The sequence below is a fragment of the Lepidochelys olivacea genome (genome assembly GCF_965140295.1).
Source record: "Lepidochelys olivacea isolate rLepOli2 genome assembly, chromosome: 7".
NCBI lineage: Eukaryota > Metazoa > Chordata > Testudines > Cheloniidae > Lepidochelys > Lepidochelys olivacea.
Window position 1 is genome coordinate 56,626,705 of NC_140417.1, and position 21,324 is coordinate 56,648,028.

The 21,324-nt window shown below is 50.2% G+C and overlaps 1 protein-coding gene across 4 annotated transcripts; it reads right to left on the reverse strand.

The window, feature by feature from the left end:
* Positions 1-1,762: 1,762 nt before the first annotated feature.
* LOC311523298 (2-hydroxyacylsphingosine 1-beta-galactosyltransferase-like) lies at positions 1,763-19,793 on the reverse strand. 4 transcript variants are annotated; one of them, XM_084633099.1, is made up of 8 exons: positions 15,861-16,382; positions 13,175-13,254; positions 11,327-11,393; positions 8,531-9,375; positions 4,449-4,588; positions 4,260-4,336; positions 3,701-3,920; positions 1,763-2,685 (listed from the first exon to the last, which is right to left on the reverse strand). In XM_084633099.1, exons 4-8 carry the CDS (start codon positions 9,371-9,373, stop codon positions 2,370-2,372), a joined length of 1,596 nt encoding a protein of 531 aa, XP_084489225.1. In that variant the 5' UTR covers positions 9,374-9,375; positions 11,327-11,393; positions 13,175-13,254; positions 15,861-16,382; the 3' UTR covers positions 1,763-2,369. The 4 variants fall into 4 exon arrangements, with proteins under 4 accessions (XP_084489225.1, XP_084489222.1, XP_084489224.1 ...); XM_084633096.1 differs by lacking the exons at positions 13,175-13,254; positions 15,861-16,382 and adding an exon at positions 19,543-19,793; XM_084633098.1 differs by lacking the exon at positions 13,175-13,254.
* Positions 19,794-21,324: the final 1,531 nt, after the last annotated feature.

Consider the following 21,324-nt stretch of genomic DNA (forward strand, 5'->3'; position numbering starts at 1 on the left):
TCAGCTAAGCCATGGACCCCAGCCTTGCTGCACTGAACTAAGTTGCTGAGGTATGACGTGGGCTGCAGAGGAACTACTGACAGCCCACCCCACGGGGGCCGAAGAGCTGAACAAAGTACACGAGCTCCCCTCCACCTCCCCTCCAACCACGACACCCTCACGCTTTCCAAGTTGCTCCGGGGTGACCAGTGACTCATGGTTGATGTATTGGAAACAGCTGCACTAGGACAGGCATGTTGTGAAACTTGTTACACTGTGTTTTTGAAAAGCCATATAGTCCTTTTATCTCAACCATCTCTAGACCAAGGCATGAAGGCCAGGGGTAGCCAGCACTCTCGGATCTCATAGTCCTCCTTCCTCTACTACCAGCTAGGAGCAGGTCATTCTTCCTCCATACACCTCCTGTTAGTTGCTTGTCTTGCCACGCTCCTCTTGTCTGCCCCATCAGCGTGCAAACATGCCCCCTCAGCAGTCTCAAGTCAGAAGGGATGTAAGTTACATAGGACTGTCAGAGAATGAAACCAGTGGGGTCCAAGGTAGCCCAGTCACCTGTCTCAGACAGCAGCCAGGCGCAGGTGCATCAGGAAAGTGCAAGAATCCCCGTGAAGTATAAATCACACTTCAGTAAGCAGACAAAGGTCTACGTTAGCATCTCTCACTATGTAACAGAAGGAGCACAGATGCCCTCCAGTTTGCCCTCTAGATTTGATCTAGAGAGCAGAGGACACCAGCTGACTGTCTCTTCTCCACGACCCCAGTGATGTCAAGAAGGCATAAGGAAGGGGCTAGAATTTGGCCTGTTGAACACGGGGTGATTACTCATTCCTCATAGGAACATGAGCGGCATCGGAAGAATGTGAAGCTTGACATTGGAGTCCTAGCCAACTAAAATCCAAGCTAGCACCAAGTGCCCCTACCCATTCAGCAGCAGGGCCCTGTTCCAATACAGGACATTCAGGAGAGCAATCTAGGTGCTGCCCCACAAATATACTCAGATAAGGGCAGACTGGCAGATGGGCCCAGGAAACACAGTGGAACAACTGGCAGATGGTTTGCCATGGCTGGGGGATAACGAACTAGCTATTGCAAGAGCTGTGACAGCCTTGGCCAAGCTGCCAGCGCAGAAGCATTCATGCTCGTTCCAAGGCATCGCCAAGTGCATTTTCCATACAGCTGCAGGTGGATTATAAAACTAGAGCACAGCCTGGGCTTGGCTCCCAATTTCACAGGCACTTGGTCCTTGGCGTCGTCTCCATACCACGCCCTCAGGGTGGGGAGCGGGCAGGCCCAGTCACATCTGAGGCTTGGTTTCCTTTATGAAGCGTATTGTTGCCTTTAAAGAGCGCTGGTTTTAAGGCTGCTGGGCTGGCCCTCGAGCCGTACTGAGCTAGCCGCTCTCTCTCACAGTTCTCCTCTCCCCTGCAGACTGGAGCTCCTGCCTCCATCTCTCTGCTCTGCATTCTTCCTCAGTCATCCCCATGTGGAGGGTGCATGACTGTCCCCACAGACCATGAGGCCTCACAAATAGGGGAGGATGGGGGTGTTGCCTGAAAACCCAGCAGAGGAGCGTGTAGCATGGCAGGGAGGGAAGACTTGGCTGAGGAGCGCGGTAGCACATACAGAGACGTGTGGGGAGGCGACAGGGGCTTGTACAGCATCAGGCGAGAGCCCCAATCGAGCTGGCTTTGAGTAAGGCCCCACTAAAGCTACAGCAGCCTCTGCCTCGAAGGAGGCGCTCCTCACACAGACCAAACACCACTGCTCAGAAGAAAGAAGACAGTTTATTAAAAAATAAGTTAGCACAAACACAGCCTAGAGCACAGAGCACCAAGGGAAGCAGCCAGAACCTCTGCCCAAGAAATTTAACAAAGACTGATTTTTAAACAACCTTTAGGGTGCCCTCCCCTACCCCAAGTCGGCTGCCCCACTGTGCCCAAAGGAGTCCTGAGTTCCTGGGGCCTCGCTAATGGAGCAAGGGAGAAACGGTGACTGCCCCAGACAAAGCACCACTCCTGCCCCCTATGCCTCACCGCAGACCCTAGCAAGCCAGAAGGGTAACACCAGCATCTAAACCATTGTGAATAAAAAAGGGAGCAACCCCATGTTCCTCCCCGGAAACCTACCCACTCATGCCCCGCCTCAATGCTCCCACAGTCCTGGCCAAATGCATCCACCCATGCCTCGATCCATGTCCCCACCCACGTGTGCTGTACACAGAGGCACACATGGGCCTTTGCACCGCTCTTTCCCCCTCTTCCCAGCCACGAGAGCAGCAATCAGACTGACGGACAAGCTTGTGTCTCTGCGTGTGCCTGGGCGGTGTGCGTGCTCGCACTGGAGTCTGTTTCACGCCCTGAGCACACCGCGCACTACTGCGCCTTCTTCCCCTCTGTGAGGTGGCCATTCAGACAGTTGCCATTCAGATGCACGGAACTGACACTCTTTCCACGGTACCACACAATGGCTTTGGACAGAGCATAGGCAGCGCCGGCCAGACAGAGAAGGAAGAGAGCAAGGATATCCAGGCAGAAGTACTCGTAGAAGGAGAGGTCGTAGACGGCTGGGCGAAGGTACGGCGCTCCGTCGTGGCGGAGGACGTACTCCAGCCAGTACACCGTGCGGTTCAGAGCGTGCATAGGCGTGTCTCGGTGCAGGGCCGAGATCTGCTTGGCTGCTTTATTGTAGCTGCAAGACAGGAAGCAAAAAAAGTAAAAGAAGTCACCCACTGTTATTTCACAGTCACTTCTCTGGGTAGAACAGCCCCTTCTGACTCATGACGGGCCCGAAGCCTACAAGGAACCAAGCAGCCTCAATTCCCACCTCTCATGAGCAGGCTCTAGATCTGTTCCCCAGGTCCTTACAATCACCGTCACTGATAGTTTTACTCCTGTTAGCCCTGCAGAGCTGATGCAGCTAAGGCCATGCCAGCCAGAGTCTGTTCTGCCTCACGCATCATGAGCGGGGTGAAAATTCTAGCTAAATTCTAGTGATGGGATCTTGGTAACAGGCATCACTGTCAGGGGCTTGAAGGACCCGGCTGGATTCTCACATCCTAGTGGGAGCAGGCAGGTGGCAGAGGCCCTTTTCTGACTCTGGGCCTGATCCCGCATAGTGCCAAGCACCCTGACGTCAACAGCAGTTGAGAGTATGTAGTAATTTAAGGGAGCGGGCCATGTGACAGCACTTCAAACACAGGATCCTGCCAGGTCCTCTCAGGAGCATTCTAGCCAGTATCACCCAGAAGTCACTCGCTGGCCCAAGGATCTTAAAAAGCAGGTGAAGAATTGTATCTTGTACATACAAGCCTTAGCACTGTCTGTGTTTACTGGTCTCTGCATAAAGCTAGTTTGGGCATGACCAAGCAGATTGCAAGGTGAGGACTTCGGTGGACCCGATAACATGCTGCTATTGAAAGGGGAAGAGTTTTGAGCAGCAGCATCTCAGGGACCATTCCAAGGGAAACCCAAACAAAACCAGATCAGTTTCCCTTTCACCGTAAAGACGGGCAGACCTGTGGTTTTGGCTGCTGCCGGCATCAGTCTTAAAGCTCAGAAGGCACTGGAGTGTCCAGGCAAGTGAGCGACGCACCTGGTGGAACCACTGCTTGAGCCAATTGTTATGGGATCCCAAAAGGAGGATGCATCCAACTGTTCATCTGCTCCCATTTAACCCAACAGCTCCATCACTCAGAGAGCCTCACCTGGGCTTAGAGAGAACGGTGACTATGGCCTGGTAAAGGTCCTCTTCACTTACTCGGCTCCAGTCCATGAGAATCCCCATCCCTTTTGCCTGAACTCTTGTCATGATGTCGAACTGGTCCCCATAGAAAGGGAACCCCACAACCGGCACTCCGTGATAAATTGCCTCAAATATGCCATTCATCCCGCAGTGGCTGACGAAGGCTTTCACATTGGGGTGACCTACAGAGAAGCAAGAGACAGTGACCCCCCAGCAGATGCCCCAGTTTGCCCAAGTCTCTCCAAACAAACACTTGCTGTACTCGTACAGATTTGGGAGAAACAGGGCATATCTTTGGGATAGAAGGAGGGTGTGGAACCCTGAAGGACCCCACCATCTCCTGCCATGACAGTGAGCTGGTTAGAACCTGTAGGAGCAGAAGGGGCAGAGGTTGGTTCCACTAGACAAGGAAGCGATTGCCTTCTGATCAGAGGTGCTCTGGATGACACACACTACAGTGGCATTTTCTTTGCTCTGGTTGTGAGCAAAACTCTGAATTATGGTATTTCTCTCCGTCTTACCTAGCAGGTCATTCTGGGGCAGCCACTCCATCATCAGCGTATTCTCACCCAGGTTATTTGGCTTCTGACCAAAGTATCTGCCAGAAAAAACAGAGAAGGGAAACCAAGAGAAAACAGACTGAGCTGGAATCACCCCTGGAAGCCCCAATCCCCACCAAACTACATCCTGAGAGAAAGGCGCCCCCTCACCTCCACACAACCCTCTGTGGAAGGCGTGCAAATGCCCCAGCCATCTTCTCCACCAAGTTGCTCGGGAGTGCTCGGATCCCAATGCCAAAGGAGACAACGACAACACCGGCATCCGCAGCTTCCACCCAGAGGCGCAGGCCCTGCAGGTGAACACATACAGCTGTGCCTCACAGCCTATCCTCCAGAGGGCTCAGACACCTCACCACCACCACCACGGGAAAGCCCTCTCTTCAGAGGGGGAAGCGTCACGCATCAGTACCTGTAGAGCTTCAGTTTTCATGGACACGATCTGGCTATAAAGAACGCCTTCCCCCACCGAACCCCGCACAAGGTGGTCTCACTGAGCTGGCAAATGGTTCTAGAAAACAGCTGTGTTTTCGGATCATAGCTTTGCCAGGCAAGAGCAAAGTTACCTGGGCTCTGGTCAGCCTCTCTGCCGGTGTTGGAAACTATCAAGAAAGCCAGTTTCATTATACTGCTTTGGAAAGCTCTGAGCAGCAGGAGTGAGGACTGGGGTCATGAACTGGTGAGGAGGACCCCAAAAATACAGGCCCAGGCCTGGATAGGAGTGGAGACGTGTCCTCTTCTAGAAACCAGGCAGGTCTGGAAGGGATGTGAGGTGAACTGGGCACTTTCTCCATCTCACCATCAGAAAGGACTCACTAGCCAGATGCAGATATGAAAGGAGCCCCTGAAGCAGCATCTAGGGACAGCACCTGACAGAAATCCCTGCAACGCCTCTCTCCCAGCAGCTGGCAATGGCTGCGGATCTCAGGGTCTCATTAGGATTTTGCGGATGGGAAGCGTCCAACCTTGTCTTTAGTACCTACCGCTGACTAATTGATTTAGTCCTTCAGGCCCAGATCCTCAAAAGCAGCAGTTCTCAAACTTTTGTATTGGTGACAATAAAATTGGTGACTTTTGTATTGAGTGTGACCCCCTTTATAAATTGAAAACACTTTTAAATCTATTTAACACCGTTATAAATGCTGGATGCAAAGCGGGGTTTGGGGTGGAGGCGGACAGCTCGCGACCCCCCATGTAATAACCTCGTGACCCCCTGAGGGGTCCCAACCCCCAGTTTGAGAACCCCTGCTTAAAAGGTATTTAGTCTCCTAACCTCCACTGGTTTTGAGGATCTGGGCCCCAGTTACTAAGTGCAGGCAGTGGGGCGGGAACTACAGGTGCTGCCGCACCCCTGGCTTGATGATGTAATAACAAACACCAAATACATTATTTTCATCATTGGCACCCCCACTATAAAAATTGTCCCAGCACTCCTGGGTGTAGGTAGGTTTTCCAGGCTGCCAAAAGGCTCTGTGTGCACACACACACAGGCACACACTCCTGACTCTCTTTAACAAAGGGAATTTAGCCAGCTGGCTCATTATGAAGTTGCAGTAGCAAACACAGGGAACCACTTTTCCCTTATCACACTGATTTGGACTGATCCCAGTTCTTATCTCCACCTCCTTAGGTTTCCCATGGCTCTTCTCCTAAATTTGGAGGATTTCAGGGGAAGGTTTTCAAAACCACCTCGAGGTAGGGGATGTCCAATTCCCATCAAACACCTTTGAAAAAATCTCACTCTAACCTCCAACGTCCTTAAAAACAAATATTGACAAGGCCTTGCCTAAGATGTAAGAGGGAAATTTCCCCCCCCTCCAGTTTTCAAAAATAAATAAATAAATAAATAAAAGGGGCTGTGTCTGTGAGGGAAGATTGGGGGGGGGGGGAACAGCTTCATCATTTGCCTTCAAAAAGGCCTATTGTCAGAGTATGATGTGTCAGCAGGTGAAAAGATCTATTTTCTTTCAACAGTGAAAAGAGCTGTTCTCATACAATATCTGACCCTTTAAGACCCCTGACAAGTGCTGGTTGGGTTTTAACCCTTTCTTGATAGCGTGGGTCATTCTGTCAGCAAGAAGGTCAGAGATTAAATTAAATGATTGGAGATTCTCCTGAATGTCAGGAAAGGTTTTCTTCTGGAGGTGCAACTGTCTGTAAAACCTACATTTTTAAAGAAACAGGAAATTCTGGGTATTTAAGAAGTAGCTATAAGTCCTGTAAATAGATAAATTACCCACATTATTATAATAAAAACCCAACATCAGAAGTTCAGGAATTTCATCATTAAAGCTCTCTCTGGAAACGCAGCCAACCTTGTATCAATGCCCACCCACGCACCAAGAATATCCTATATTAACACAAATACTAATCCACATTTCCAGCACAGACCACAAACTCTCAGCTACCTTAAATACAATAAGGATATAAAGAACCGGAGCTACTGGGATTGCTTCCATACTAGGTCATCAGGGTTTGGGCCCCAGTTCAAAATGGAAATAGCTTAATCTACATGCAGATCTACAAATCACAGAATATCAGGATTGGAAGGGACCTCAGGCGATCATCTAGTCCAACCCCCTGCTCAAAGCAGGACCAATCCCCAATTTTTGCTCCAGATCCCTAAATGGCCCCCTCAAGGATTGAACTCACAACGCTGGGTTTAAGCAGGCCAATGCTCAAACCACTGAGTATCCCTCCCACCAAATGACTTTCTCTCCTCAGCCCTAGCATCTTACAACCCAGATGCAAACAGCTGAACCAACCATCTCACCTCTTAACCCTTTGAGCACAGCATCTCACAGCCAGTATTCCACTACAGGTCAAGTCCTGCAAGATGCTGGGCATATGGCTGATCCAGAATAGGATGCTTAAGTACACCAGTAATCCCATGCAAGGCAACCGGACAACTCACATTTAAAAGGTAAGCATGTGCTTTAGTGCTTTGCTGGATTTGGCTCAGCACCTGGCAGGATTGGCCCCAGGTCTCATCCACCCTCTGATATATACATGGGGTGTTCCGAACTGTTTCTGTAGCCTCTGTATGTTACTCAGGCACTATGAGGAAGGGTTGTTACCCACAGGGGCAGAGTCAAGTGGAACCTTTATTCCAAAGTTCTCAATTTAAAAAGAGTGTTGCACCTAACATTCTACCACTCATAATTTCATGGATATTTATCCACAATCTTAACCAAGCCTGTCATCTGAGACTGGCATTTTGTCTCAGTTTCAATCCATTGACTGAGTGTGGGGACCCCTCGGCAAGCCAGGCCACATTAGCCTGTTCTTGCTGAACATTTCCAGCACTCCTCCAAATAGCAGAGCTCCACCAGTGGTAGCAGCTATGGGAGCTCTAGTGTAGACAGCGCTCCTGACGCTCAATTCCAATTGCAGGGAAGTGTCACAGGGGAAACTGAGCACAGGGGAAACTGAGGAGCAAAGTCTGGCCTTCAGAATCTAGTACTGGTGATGCTACATAGGAACAGCCATACTGGGTCAGACCCATGGCCCACCTAGCCCAGCATCCTGTCTTCCGATGGTGGCTGGTGACAGACGCTTCAGAGGGAAAGAACAGAACAGGGAAATTTTGAGTGATCCATCATTTGTCACTGCGTCCCTGCTATTTGCGGGGCTGGCAGCTGTGGGATGGGAGAAACTTCTTTTAACTTGTAAATGGAACAGATTCAATGTGGGATCAGAGCGAGAATGAGCAGGGAGCCTGTGCAATGATCTTTTTTAGAAAAAGGTCACTTATGGAGGCTGGGAGGATTGAGGGAAAAGGATTAAAAGGAAAACCTGGGGAGGCTTCAAAGACTGGTGAAGCAACAGGACAACAGAGAGGAGACTGCTCAGTTCAGAGCCCAGAAGAAGTCAATATTGGGCTTTTCCCAGGTCGGGATAGGTACTGTCATTGCCAGTGCAGAACTCCCCAGCATTGTCGGATGGAGGCAGCATTACAGGTTCCAGACATGCGATGGGGGACCCAAAACTGCATCCCATCTCCCCCTCAACCCCAATACACACACTTGTGAACTGCATAGAGATGCCATACAGGTTTCATGGCCTGTTGCACAATTTGTGAAGTTCACCGGTGCTGATCAGGTTCCTCAAGGGAAGAGACACCTTGGACTGATCTCTGATCACAGCCCATAGACGCCCTAGCCAGCGCCAGAAAAGTTAACCTCAGAACTCTAAAGCCAGCAGCCCCTGTAAGCAGCCCCTCCTCCTGTACTTACCACAGGAAGTGGCTTTTCAGGCTCAGCGAGGATTCCCCCAGTGAAAATGACATGGGGGAGCGTGGGCCTGGGAAAGTCTAACACCACATCGTTGCACAGGAAGAAGAGGCTTGTCCCATAGACAAGCTCCAGCATGGACTTCTGCGGCTCCACCCCATGTTTCTGCATGAGGCGGTCGAACTTGGGCAGGATGACCAGCTTGGTGGCGATGCGAGTGATCATGTAGACCAGGAGATTCCAAGTCCGGCCCACCAGCCCCATCCTGTCCGTCATCAGGGAGTTGAACTCGGGGACATAGGCGACAGGGGAAGTGGCACCGATCTCAGCTGGGTACCAGAAGCCAGTGGAGATCACAGCGTATTTGATGCCAAGGAGGTGGGCCAGAATGAAGCCACACATCTCGTTGGGGTCTACCAAGAACAAGTCAAAGCCTTCACCCCGGAGCTGCTGCAGGAGGGCTGCATCCCCCAGCACTAGATCACAGTTTTCTAAATACTTTTCCAGGAAGGAGAAGATCTCCAGGGAGGTTTTCTTCCCCTGGAAGACACGCTTTATCTTCTCTTGCACCCAGGCATCTGCACTCTCTGTGCTGAAGATCCCCCTGTATGTTTGCACTCGGAGGCCTGGCAGGAAGGGCTCAGATTCCCGACCCTCATGGAGGAGAAGCGTGGCATTGTGACCCCGGTCGTTCAGTGCCTCCGCCACCCGCATGAAGACCCGGAGGTGGCTGTCGAAGACGATGGTGGGCATCACCAGCACCTTGGCACCATGGCAACAGTCCAGACTGAAAGTGGCCACCATGAGGAGGACAGCAACAGGGTGCGGTGGCAGCCTCATCTCCATCGCTGCAGAGAGAGAAATGGGCAGTTACTCACCGACTCGTGCTGTAGGTCCTAGACACTTCCTCTGTGGGCTGTGGAGAAGGGAAGGTGCCCTGTGTGGTCACCACCTACTGATGGAGACTTTCCACAGGTAAGGTCACACGTTTAATATGACTCAGGCTTCTCCATGCACTACTTCCCTCTCTTCCTCCTCATCTGTTTCTGTGTTCTGTAGTTTCCCCACAAAGAGGCCCTAAGTGGATTTCCCCTGCCTCTTCCCTCACAGCTACTTTTTAAAGCCTGGGGCTGCTCTGGAAAAGCAGCACTTTCCCTCACAGCAGACCAGCTCCCTGGGTGTGTCTGATTAAGTCTTTACCGCAGTTTACACACGGGCAGAGCCAACGCAGCTCGGCGAGGAAGCTGGATTCTACCCCGGCTTATGTACCAACCGGCTTGTTTACAAAGCTCCAGTCCGTGACGTCCTGCTGAAAGGACAGCGGGCTCACAGAGGCTGTGCTGACGGCACAGTCTGGCCTGCAGTTCCTTTATTACCGGTGATGATGCACATGGGGGAAGCACTCGGCTCGCCCCTCAGATCCCAGGCCGCTACGACTCAACTGAACAAGGCTGAGACCGAACATGCGTTCGGCCCGTTTCCCAGAGAGGAGCTGCACTCGAAGGAGAGAGCACTAAGCAGTGAGAGTCCTGACTGTAGAGAGCAGAGAGGGTGCAAGATTGTGGCCCGACCAGGCCTGCTCACAGGGCGACTGAGCCTTGGCACAGTTTGAATGTCTGAGGAGCCGCGTAGCAGCTTCTCCTGTGGCCCTTGGAACACCAAAAAGGGGGGGAGATTGTACAGCTCGCTGGAGGAAGGGGAAAGCCAGCTGTGGTAGGAGCAGCAGAAGGGGCCCACAGGGCTTGCCACTGTGGGAGGACACATAAAGCCATGACTGCAATACATCATTCCCAAGACACCCCCTCCCGCAGGGAACGCCTTCATATTGCTATATAATTCCCAACTGGAAGCAAAGTTCTGCACAGTGCCACTGCACAAATCCAGGGGCATCACCACATCACTGGAAACCAGCGTGCCTCAAGACATGGGGCCTTGGCCAAAGCTTACGTTCTGGGAGAGGGGACCCTATCTGGGAACGTTCACAAGCAAGTGACTGTCCTGAGGCAGATCCAGCGCAGAGGCTTGGGAGGAACGTGCCCTCAGACATGTTGCAAACAGAATAGAAAAGATGGGATTTTTGATTGTTTAGATTCCTGCCCTCATTCACACCCACCAACCCCCATGGAAATCAGTGGAGCTGCAGGGTCGTGACAGAGCAGAAGTTGGCCGAAGATCTTGCCCAGGTCTCACACACTAACTTGATCAACACCCTCTCTCTCCCCCCCACCCCAAAAAAAGAGGCAAACAAACAAGCCCCTGCTAAATGCAACCTTCTTCCAACTCTGGTGCCACCTAATAAGGCTGCGTGCTGAAAGGGGAATGCAGCCCAGAAAGGTGAAGGGGATGTGGGGATGGGAAATTCTCATGCCAATGTTCCCTGGCCAACTTCCGTCAGCAACACAGGACTACAACAGCCCATTTCAGAGAGCCTCAGCAGCTGCTTGCCAGGACCCTTCCCTGGCACCATGCCACACAGATGCAACTGGTGGGGAATTATCACAACTCCACTCTGGAAAGCGCTTTGAGGGGAGACAGCTGTGGTGACTGCACAGGGGAAAATTAAATGTTTGCTTGGAGGAGGGGGAAGGAAGAGGATTAGGTTGGGAATGGAGGAATTGCAGGAGTGGGGCTCCCACGAGGTCCACAGAGCGAGGAAGGTGCAGATACTACAGGGGAGCTTGGACAGGCACACGGTAAAGCCAGAGGATGGGGGCTGCACCACGGACCTGTGCAAGGGACTGAAAGGAGACGTTTAGAGAAGTTACAGATCCCCACACCACGTCCTACTCCCTCGCTTACCTGTGCCTTACTGAACGAAAGGGGCTCTTCTCTCCTGGCAGAGGCCGCTGCAGACTCTGGGGTAGAGCTGCAGAAGAGAGGACAAATGACAGTCAGCAAAATGACAGGGCAGCATCCCCTCACCCAGGAAATGAAGCCACCTGATCCTCAACTCACTGGGCTACAGCATCCCATCCAGAGCCCCGATTTCCCTATGGAACACCAGGAGAAGGAGGATCAGTCAGCCAAGGAGTCATGTCAATTTTGCCAAGCCAGAGCAAGGCTCCTTCCAGTCTGCCACGCAAAAGCACTGGGGATACTTTCTGAGAAGACTCTGCAGACACTGGGGTTGGGAAGGGAGGTTTGGTTAGAGGGGAGGGTGTGTGAACGTGAGCTTGTGGAGCCTGGGCTGGACAAGCATCTTGGAGAACATGCAGGGAGGGCTGGGAGAGAGGGTGAGTTTTCTGAGGGCGTGTATGGGGAGAACAGGTCAGAGGGGGAGTATAACTTGAGGAGGGGACTAGAGTGACGTGAGTTGCCATTTAAATCAAGGAAATGCAAGACATGGTTTTTTAGACACACTGATACTCCTTTGTCTGTCTTGTCTCCTGAGATAGCTCTGTAAGGCAGGGACAAACAGCCTTGTACAGCCCCGAGTACAAGGGAGCCCTGATCTCTGGGACGACCCAAATAAATAAGCTTTTGGTGCGAATGTCAGAGCAGGGGACTGTTGCTGACCCAGTGCCTTGCTGGTGGTGCTGGCATCCCCTCTTTGGGCGACTCAATTCCTAGCAATGCGGGGAGCAGCATCCAGACCCAGGAATCTCCCATCTGTCCACAAGCCCTTCAGCGAGGCATGATGGGATCTACCAGAATCCTCTCCTTCTCCCTGAGTTGGCCCCATATGTTCCCACCTGACGGATACTCTTCCACCCCCTCACAACTGCCTCAACTCTCCCCTCCCCATGTTCTCAGGATGGCCTTGGGTTGGGAACTGACTGCAGCCCACAGTGCAAGTGGGACTAGGCTTAGAGCACAAAGGCACGTCTTAGGCTTCCCACTAACTGCATCTATGGAACCCCTTCTATCTGTACCATGCACATCACTGCAGCATCGGAGTGCCTGACAACCAGTCCCCGCAGCTGGAGTCATGGCTGCAGGTACCCACTCCCCAATCCTCACTCTGCAGGCTGGATGGTAAGATTTGACAAGTTCAGTGCTGGGAGCCTGGGGTGGGGGTGTCAGAGGGGAGGGGGGTCTGGTGGGGGTGGGTGGGAAAGGGAGCCCAGCCCTTTTTCTGACTGATGAGCTGGGATGCTCTATAGCAAAGGGCCAGGGTGCGGATATAGGAAAGGGTCCGTGCCACTTTCTCCACAGTTCAGGTCTCTTCTCCCTGTCCAGTCGTGTTCACCCCACACACCCCATTATTTTCCCTCCACTCCTCTCTCCCTGCCCAGCCCTCTCAGACATGGATCCCATGCGCACCGGCCCAGGCAATCCCCTCCCCTCTACAAGACTAAGACACCCCACCAGCTCAGTCCCATCCTTCCCCCTTCCAGCATCCCACTGGCCCTGGAGATGCAAGAGTAGAGGGACCAGCTTGTTCTGCTAATCCAGATTAACCCCACTCCTGCCTGGATTCCGAGCCTGCTGCCTGCAGGGACTTCTGATGGATCAGCCGCCCGCCCGCTAGGGACAGCCAGGTGTATCGCAGCCATTGGAGCTGCAAGGAGTCTCCTACTGGCAGCAGATGGTACTGCACCCTGCACAGGAGAACCATTACAGTAGACCTGGAGGAGAGCTGTGGGGCTTGAAAGCTTGTCTCTATCACCAACGGAAGCTGCTCTAATAAAAAAAATAGTACCTCACCCTCCTTGTCTTTCAGTCTATAGCGAGGCTAGCGCCGGGGGCCCTATTGAGGGGGCCCAACACATCAGTCCAGGTCTGTACTGCACATAGGCCAGTAGGAACAGATTCCAACAGGGAATGCAAGGAAAAAGGAGGAGATCACTGTGACTTCATGAGAGATTGCTTTCAATAAGGTAATTAAAACAAATCTATACAGGAAACAGAAAAAAACGCACCTAAAACACCCCGCTAACGCTTGCGGGGAAAAAAAAGCAACAAAAAGCAGAATGAGTTAGAGCGAGCCAAAATGGGTAATATGAAGGGCTCACCATTTGTTGTAACTGGGACGAATTCTTTGGCCTATGTTACACAGGAGGTCAGTCTAGACAACCATCTTGGTCCCTTCTGGCTGTAAAATCTTTGAATCTATAATACTGTCAATGCCTGTCCTGCCTCCCTATATAAGGTTAAAGATGAAAGAGGAAGTCCCTTCTCGGTGTATAGGATAATAACCAAAACCCCATACCCTAAGATGACAAGCTGTGAAATCTGAGCCCCACAGATTGACAAATCCTCCCTTCCCCTCCCCCCACAATGACACAGAGCCCATACATGACAGGTCACAACGTAAAACTGCCTTTGTTTCTTCATGAAATTTTACCACTTCAGGACTAAGCCTTGTGGCATACCTGGGATGCCAGCAACATTCCAACACCAAATCAATCCGTTGCTCCAGGGACATGTAGAAAAATCTCTCTCATCATTCGCAAAAAGAAAAGGAGTACTTGTGGCACCTTAGAGACTAACCAATTTATTTGAACATAAGCTTTCGTGAACTACAGCTCACGACTACAGTCAAAGATAAAGGCAGAAGGAGAGGTTGCCCAGAGGTCAGATTTTTATTGGGAGTAGTAAACTATTACCTGGAGGTTTTGTTTACCTCTCTATTTTCCTATATTCACTACATCTCTGACCGTTAAGCTTTGTCTACACAGGAAAATTGTACCAATTTATCTTAATTCATTTAGGAACTGATGTCAGTCAGTATGTCCATGAAAGGGGGCTGCACCCTCTTATTTCATCCTACTATTGGTTTAGCTTGAATCAATTAAAAAATTTAAAGGGACAAGGTAATCTAGACCAGGGGATATTATTACATTCGAGACACTTCCTCCCCCTACCTCTCCCAGTGCCAAAAAGTCCATAAAAATCATAGGACTGGAAGGGACCCCAATAGGTCATCTGGTCGAGTCCCCAGCACTGAGGCAGGACTAGGTGTTATCCATTCTAGACCATTTGTGACAGGTGTTCGTCTAACCGGTTCTTAAAAACCTCCAATGATGGAGATTCAACCACTTCCCTAGGTAATTTGTTCCAGTGCTTAACTATCCCGACAGGAAGCTTTTCCTAATGTCCAACCTAAAGCTCCCTTGCTGCAATTTAAGTCCATTACTTCTTGTCTGGTCCTCAGTGGAAAAGGAGAACAATTTTTCTCCCTCCTCTTTTTCTGTACTTGCCCCCGCCCCCTCAAGTCTTCTCTTCTCCAGACTAAACAAACCCAAATTTTTTCAACCTTCCCCCATAGGTCATGTTTTCTAGACCTATAATAATTTTTATTGCTCTCCTCTGAACTTTCTCCAATTTGTCCCCATCTTTCCCAAAATGTGGTGCCCACAACTGAACACAGTACTGCAGCTAAAGCCTTATCAGTGCTTAGTAGAGCCGAAGAATTACTTCTCGTGTCTTTCCTTCTCACAACACTCCCGCTGATACATGCCAGAATGATGATCAAATTGAGAACCTGTTTTGGTCAGCCTAGATATTACTACACCTTTTAAAGTGCAGCTCTGAACCAGCAGAAGGGAGGAAAGGAACAGCCTATCCAAGAATAAGCAGAAAAGTGAACTACAAAGCAAAATAAGGCCCCTTTAGATTTTTGATACAGAACAAGTTTTTTTCCGGCTGGTTTCAAATCAGCTTTTGGCTTCTCTGTTTCAGTGCACAGATTCCGAGGAAGAATTTGGCCATGCCAGTTCTCACGAAGTGAGGGGGAGCGCATGGGCAGTCAGATTGCTTTGTTGGCATTGAAGCCTGTTGGCTGAGTTCACATTTCTGACACTTGGTTGGGAGGAGAGCTCTTAGAAGAAGATTCCCTACGCCCACCCCTCTAAAAGTACCACTGGGGAAAGAGCCTCTCCCAACTCTAGTTCTCCAGAGGGCTCCATAGCAAAAAGAGGTAATTCCAGAGACTTTATATACCTGATCTGTCTGAGGTTTAACAAATATACCCAAAAGAATATTTCACCTACCAGATGTAGGCTTTCCTGCTCCTTCAAAAAGTTTCCCCCCAATGCATTTACCTATAAAGGCTTCAGAAGAGCAGAATTCCTAAATGTGGAAGGTGGAAGTTCATTCCTTTCTTTCTCCAGGGCATCTGGGATGTAAATATTCCACCCGCCCACACACTTTAATGTCTAGTTCCTCAGCACCAAGAATCCCTTCTGTGCTCTGTGTGGATGAAAGGCATTGAAGCATTTCTCTCTGCTGCAGCCTGCTGTCTTTCCAACTCTTCCCCAGAGCAGGAAGGAATATCTCCCCTTTTGGTTTCCTTATTTAAATGATGGGCCGAGTGGTGCAGCACAGCTGTAGCTCATCTGAAGCCAGAAGGAAAGAAAGGACTTGTCTCAAGGATGCCAGAGGCTCTTACCTGGGTGGGAAATTAGTGTTCGCTTCTTCTCCCTAGTTTGATCCAGAAAGAGTGACTGCAGCTGCTTTCAGCAGCTTGCTAATAACAGGCTTCAGTTACTGGGCTGGTTATGGTGTGGCAGCTACCTTAAGAAAGTCACAAGTGTGGTTATCATGAGTTTGCAGAAACTGAAGCAATATGGGTAATACTGCTGTGTAAACAGGTAATAGGCTAATATTTCACTTCAGACAGGCACTTCTAGAACTAAGAGGAAACTCTAGTAAAAAGCCTCCAGGACAAAATACTGTACAGAGCACATTCTCAGGCAGGAAAGTCTAACCCACATTCACTTTTTGAACAAATATTTTTATATTTCGGTGGATTTCATCACCGCTGGGTCCAGGCCATCGTTTTACCAAGCTGGCTTAGTCAACCAGTCAGCGACACTACCTTTACGAGATTCTTAGGTGAGACTTGAACCCATGGTCCTGTAGCGTTCTGCACAAACCACTCCAGCAAAGGTCTATAGCAAAGCCAGGCTAGATTTACCCTAGCAGCAGGGGGAGATTTTAAACACAAAACTGTCATGGATATAGTCATTTCCTTATGCAGAACAGAAAAAAAATATATATATATATATAAAATGAAGCACTAGAGAGAATCTATACAATAATATCCCAGAGGGTCACTCTTTGTGTCATTTTAAAGCCTAAAATGTCTGTAGAACCGACACGAAGGGGGATGGAAGCAACTACAAGCATGGTCAAGAGTTTTTTTATTCAGAATATGACCAGTTTTAATCATCACTGGGTTTCACAGTCTGCTACCATCCAATTTTTAGGTTCTCAGCCGCTTTTACTTGACAAATTACATGCATGTAGTGTACAGCTACAGTAAGGCATGCATGTACCTAGACCATTGAGATATCAGAGGTAAACTCAACCATTCACCACTCTTACTCTCTACAGCTAATTTGCATGCAACGGTTTCATTGGTTGTATGAGGGATAGTGCCACACCCGTGCACCCAACTGCAATCCGCACAAATCAACACAAGTCTCACAGCACAACCCCCTAGATACAAATCAACAGCCAGCCAGCATACGCAACCAGCATACACAACTCCAAACACATAAGGCCCTTCACTGTAGCATACACCCTTATTTGCCACCCACACAAGTCCACACAACTCTCCCAGCACAACACAAACACACCCACACAACACCACATATCACTCCGAGGCCTAGAACGTCCGTAGAGTCGATGTTAGGCAATGGAAACTGCTACAAGCATGGTTGAGAGTACTTTTTGACAGGTTTCAGAATAGCAGCTGTGTTAGTCTGTATTTGCAAAAACAAAAGGAGTACTTGTGGCACCTTAGAGACTAACAAATTTATTTGACCATAAGCTTTCGTGAGCTACATCATGAAAGCTTATGCTCAAATAAATTTGTTAGTCTCTAAGGTGCCACACGTCCTCCTTTTCTTTTTATTTTGAGTATCACCAGGTTTAATCATCACAGGGATTTGCTGTCTGATACTGTCCAGTTTAAGTGCTCAGATATTTCTGGCTTTTTCTTTTTTAAAAACACGACTTTACAAATTACACCTGGCTTTGGGATATTAGTAGGTCCCAAACAAACAAGAAAGGAACTAAATGACCAAAAAGAGACAAAAAGGTCTAGAAAGACAAAAAAGGACAAAAGCCTTGAAGACACACCACTTGATAGAATACTTGGAAAGTTCACACATCCAAGCAACAGGCTCAGATGAAATGTATGCTAGGATAGTAAAGGGGTTCAAGAATTTAAGTTACTGGATCACTAACAATATTTTTTTTAGAATCCATAAAGAACTAAGGAGATACTGGAGTGTCCAGTTTCAGCAAAGGAAAGACGCAATCCTATCAATTACTGCCCTGTAATTACAGCTTCTCTCTGTAGTAACACAGTGTATTTTTAAAAAAGTAATTAAACATCCTACAAGGTTATGAAACCATGAGTAGGAAGCACTGAGGATTTATAAAGAACACCACTTGCCAGACAAGCTCAACTGCTCTTCACAGGACATTACAACATTCGGACAGCAGTAGATATAGCTGAATTTTAGTGAAGCAGTTAATACTGTGTCTCAGAAAGGGTTATTCAAATTAGCTCACCAGTCTGGAAAACTGGCTGAACTACCATAAACAAAGGTTAATGAGAAATGGACTGAATAGGGAGCCATTGTCCAGGGGATGCCCTACGGATGATAAGGCCTAATCTTATTTAGTAGAGCCGAGTCAATGACAGAAGAAGAATGTTGGTGAATATCGGTTCAAATTCTAGGGTCCAGGTCCTGCAAAGACTCATGCACACGTTTAGTTCCACTGAAGTTAACGAGACTACTCCCAGGCATAAATCTTTGCAGGCTCAGGGTCTAGCTAAGTTTCGGTCTGAATGTTAAAAGTATTTTTCTGGTTACTTTTTACTACTATTAATTTTCAGGATGTTAAATTTAGTGCACAGCTATTTGTCACAAGGAAGTCTCATTGGGACATTCATAAGCGATGCCAAAGGTCATGAATTTTAGAATCAAATTCACAACTAAAATTTACACACAGCTAGTTAGGCAAGGAGTCCCTACAGACAAGAGAAACAACCCTGCCTAGTTTATCCATCTAGGATCTTAAACCACACCCTGCTCCACAGTATCTGAGTGCCTATTTATGTAACCAGCCAAGGGTGAGAACATTTCTAATCATATATTGGATTATAAACCTGGCACTTCACATCCAGAAGTATTGAAGAAATTGGTGATAATCTTGATTAGCCCATTAGAGAATTTCCCAACACCTCTGCAGAAAAACTTGCAAACTGAAAACGGGTTCAAGTTTACCAAGTTATTCAGCAGGAATTTGCCCAGATTCATTTTAGCATCTTGAGTAAGACAGAGGAGGCAGGCAACATCAGGAGAGGAGACATTTGCAGATGAAAGGAAAGGCCAAATCCCCTTTCTGTGCACTAGCAGGAAGGGGATGGGGGTGCGGAAGATGCGGACCTGGAGCTGCGTCTGCCCCTCTGCAGCAGCAGGTAAGATTCCAGGCTAAGGCTTGTAAAACAGGACCAGCTACTGTACTGGTTGGTTCACTGTAGCAGCAAAAGAGCACAGCTTGCCAGCTAAGGGTAGCAGCACGTATGTGGAGGTCCCGTCATTCCCTGGGCAATGCTGCCAAAGACACCCCTGCCAACACAGGGAACGCCACTGACTGAATGACTCTACATAGGCTCTAAGGAGCGTGAACCGTTCGCAAATTCAGCTAGAGCAGACGGCGGCACCCAGCGGTAGCTCATCCAGCTCACACCTCGCCCACGTGCTCCGAGCTGGCTTCTACCCTCCAGCCAGCTCCAGGAGCTAGGCCTCTCCTCCAGCACCTGGAGGCTTTGAGGTCCCATCCAGAGCAGGGGCGATCCCAGCCCTGGGGCCGCGATTGGCTAGGCGGTCGGATCAGGGCCCCCACTTTGAGGGGCTGGGGGCACTCCCTTGCTGCGGCCGGGGTGGAGCCCACTAGCCTCTTTGGGCCCCCGGGAGACTAGCGCAGAGCCAGGCAGAGGGCGATCGGGGCCCGGCGGGGGGGGAGGGAGGACTAGAGGCGGAGGATTTGCCCCCCGCCACCGGCCCAGAGGGAGAACGGCCCCACGCCAGTCCACAGCGCCTCTCACCCACCTGTGCGCCTCCAAAGGCGGCCGCGGGGCTAGCTGGGTCGCGGCCGCCTCCCTCCGCCCGGCCGGGGCAGGTGCAGTAGCGGGGAGGCGCGCAGCGATGCGGCGGCTAGCACTGGCATTGGCCTCCCACGCCGGCGCCTTTCAGCCCGGCCGGCCGGCACAGGCGAAGCCCGCCTCTCAGCCCACACGCCCGGCTCCCATTGGCAAGCGGAGCGGCCCGGCCTCGCCCGCGCCCCGGGCCCCCCGCTGGGAGCCTCCCGCCCGCGGGCCCCGCTAGGGGGCGGTCATGGGCCCCCGGGGATGCAGCGCCAGCTGGGGCCGAGGTGGCGCCTGCCCTCCCCTGCCGCAGCGCCGGCAGGCAGGGGGAGCCAGGCGCGGCCCCCAGGGCCAGGGGGGTGTATGTGACGGTCTCCCAGCGCCTGCACCCTTTGGAAGAGAAGGCGGCAGGTGTAGCTCGGCCCTGTGCCCGCCAGGGGGCGGAAACGGCCGCGCAGGAGTTTAGGCGTTAATCGTGCGCTGGGAGATGAGTCTGGCGCTAGCTGGGGCCATGGGGCGGCTACTTGGGGTAGGGCACCAGCAGGAGCCCCGCGCTGGTAGAGTTGATCCCTGCTCTCCTTAGGCCAGTCCTCCAGCCACCCACCCGCATAGCTCCAGAATTAGGGACAGCCCCTAAAGATTTTCAAATGAAACTGTTCTTTGCTCCCCAGGAAGCCAGGGACTAAAGGCACTACACTGTACACAACTTAGTAGACAGGCTGCTGCCTTCTGTAAACCCTTGTACTCCTGAAAGGGGTATGGCTCCCTTCCTAGGTGGATTGAACAAGACTGATCACAACATGTATATAGGAGTGGCTAAACTCTGCAGCCTTTACACCAGGGCAGTGTTCCAGCCAGCCACACATCCAAGTGGGTGGAGTTTTTCCTCCAATGACGGCTTTTTGATCATCAAAAAGCATTGAGTCCAAACATGCCTCAAAGCTGTGGGCAAAAATCTCCAGCCAGGGAAACTGTCACAGTTCAGGGCAACTGCACCTGCATTCCCTCTCGACTCCAGTCAAGGCACCCACTCAGGCTTCGGGCTCTCCAGCTATCACCGCTCTTGAGTGAAGACCTACGTTTCTTCCCCTCCTGATCAGGGTATTTTCAGGTTGCACAGCTCCCTGCTGATACAGTGAGCTCCCCAACAAAGTCACACTACCTAAGCAGGCCTGCTTTATTTCCCAGAGACAGCAAATGGTGTATTTGCCACAGTTAAATTACCACACCGTTTTCTAGTTATTTATTCTTAAGGTAAAAGCATTACAGAGAAAACAATCAAAACCTACCCATATGCTAAGAAGATCACCCCAACAAGTGCTGTGGCCAGTGAATGTCTTTCAAACCCTACCCAGCGTCTTTCTGTCACTACAAATTTGTAATTCTCTTTGCTCAGAACAAAACCTCATGAAGCGGAGAGTTACTCCTCTGTACAGTTTGGGCCTCTTGATCCTGGGAGTAGATAATTCCTAGACCAAGGTCCCATCCCCAGGGCGAAGCTTTAGAAGATCATGCTCTCCTCCGGACCTTTATGTTCCTCTCTTCCCAAGTATTTCCTAACTAACAGTTCATTTTTTAGCCCATCGTTTAAGAGAGTCCTTTGCGGCCCATAGCACTGCCCAAGGTTTACATTAATCATGGCTCCTAGGCAAGTTACACACAACCTCAAAACAAACAAACAAACATTTGCCATTTTAATGCAATGAACTCCTAGGATACTGAAACTTAGTTCAATAACGTTTGTCCA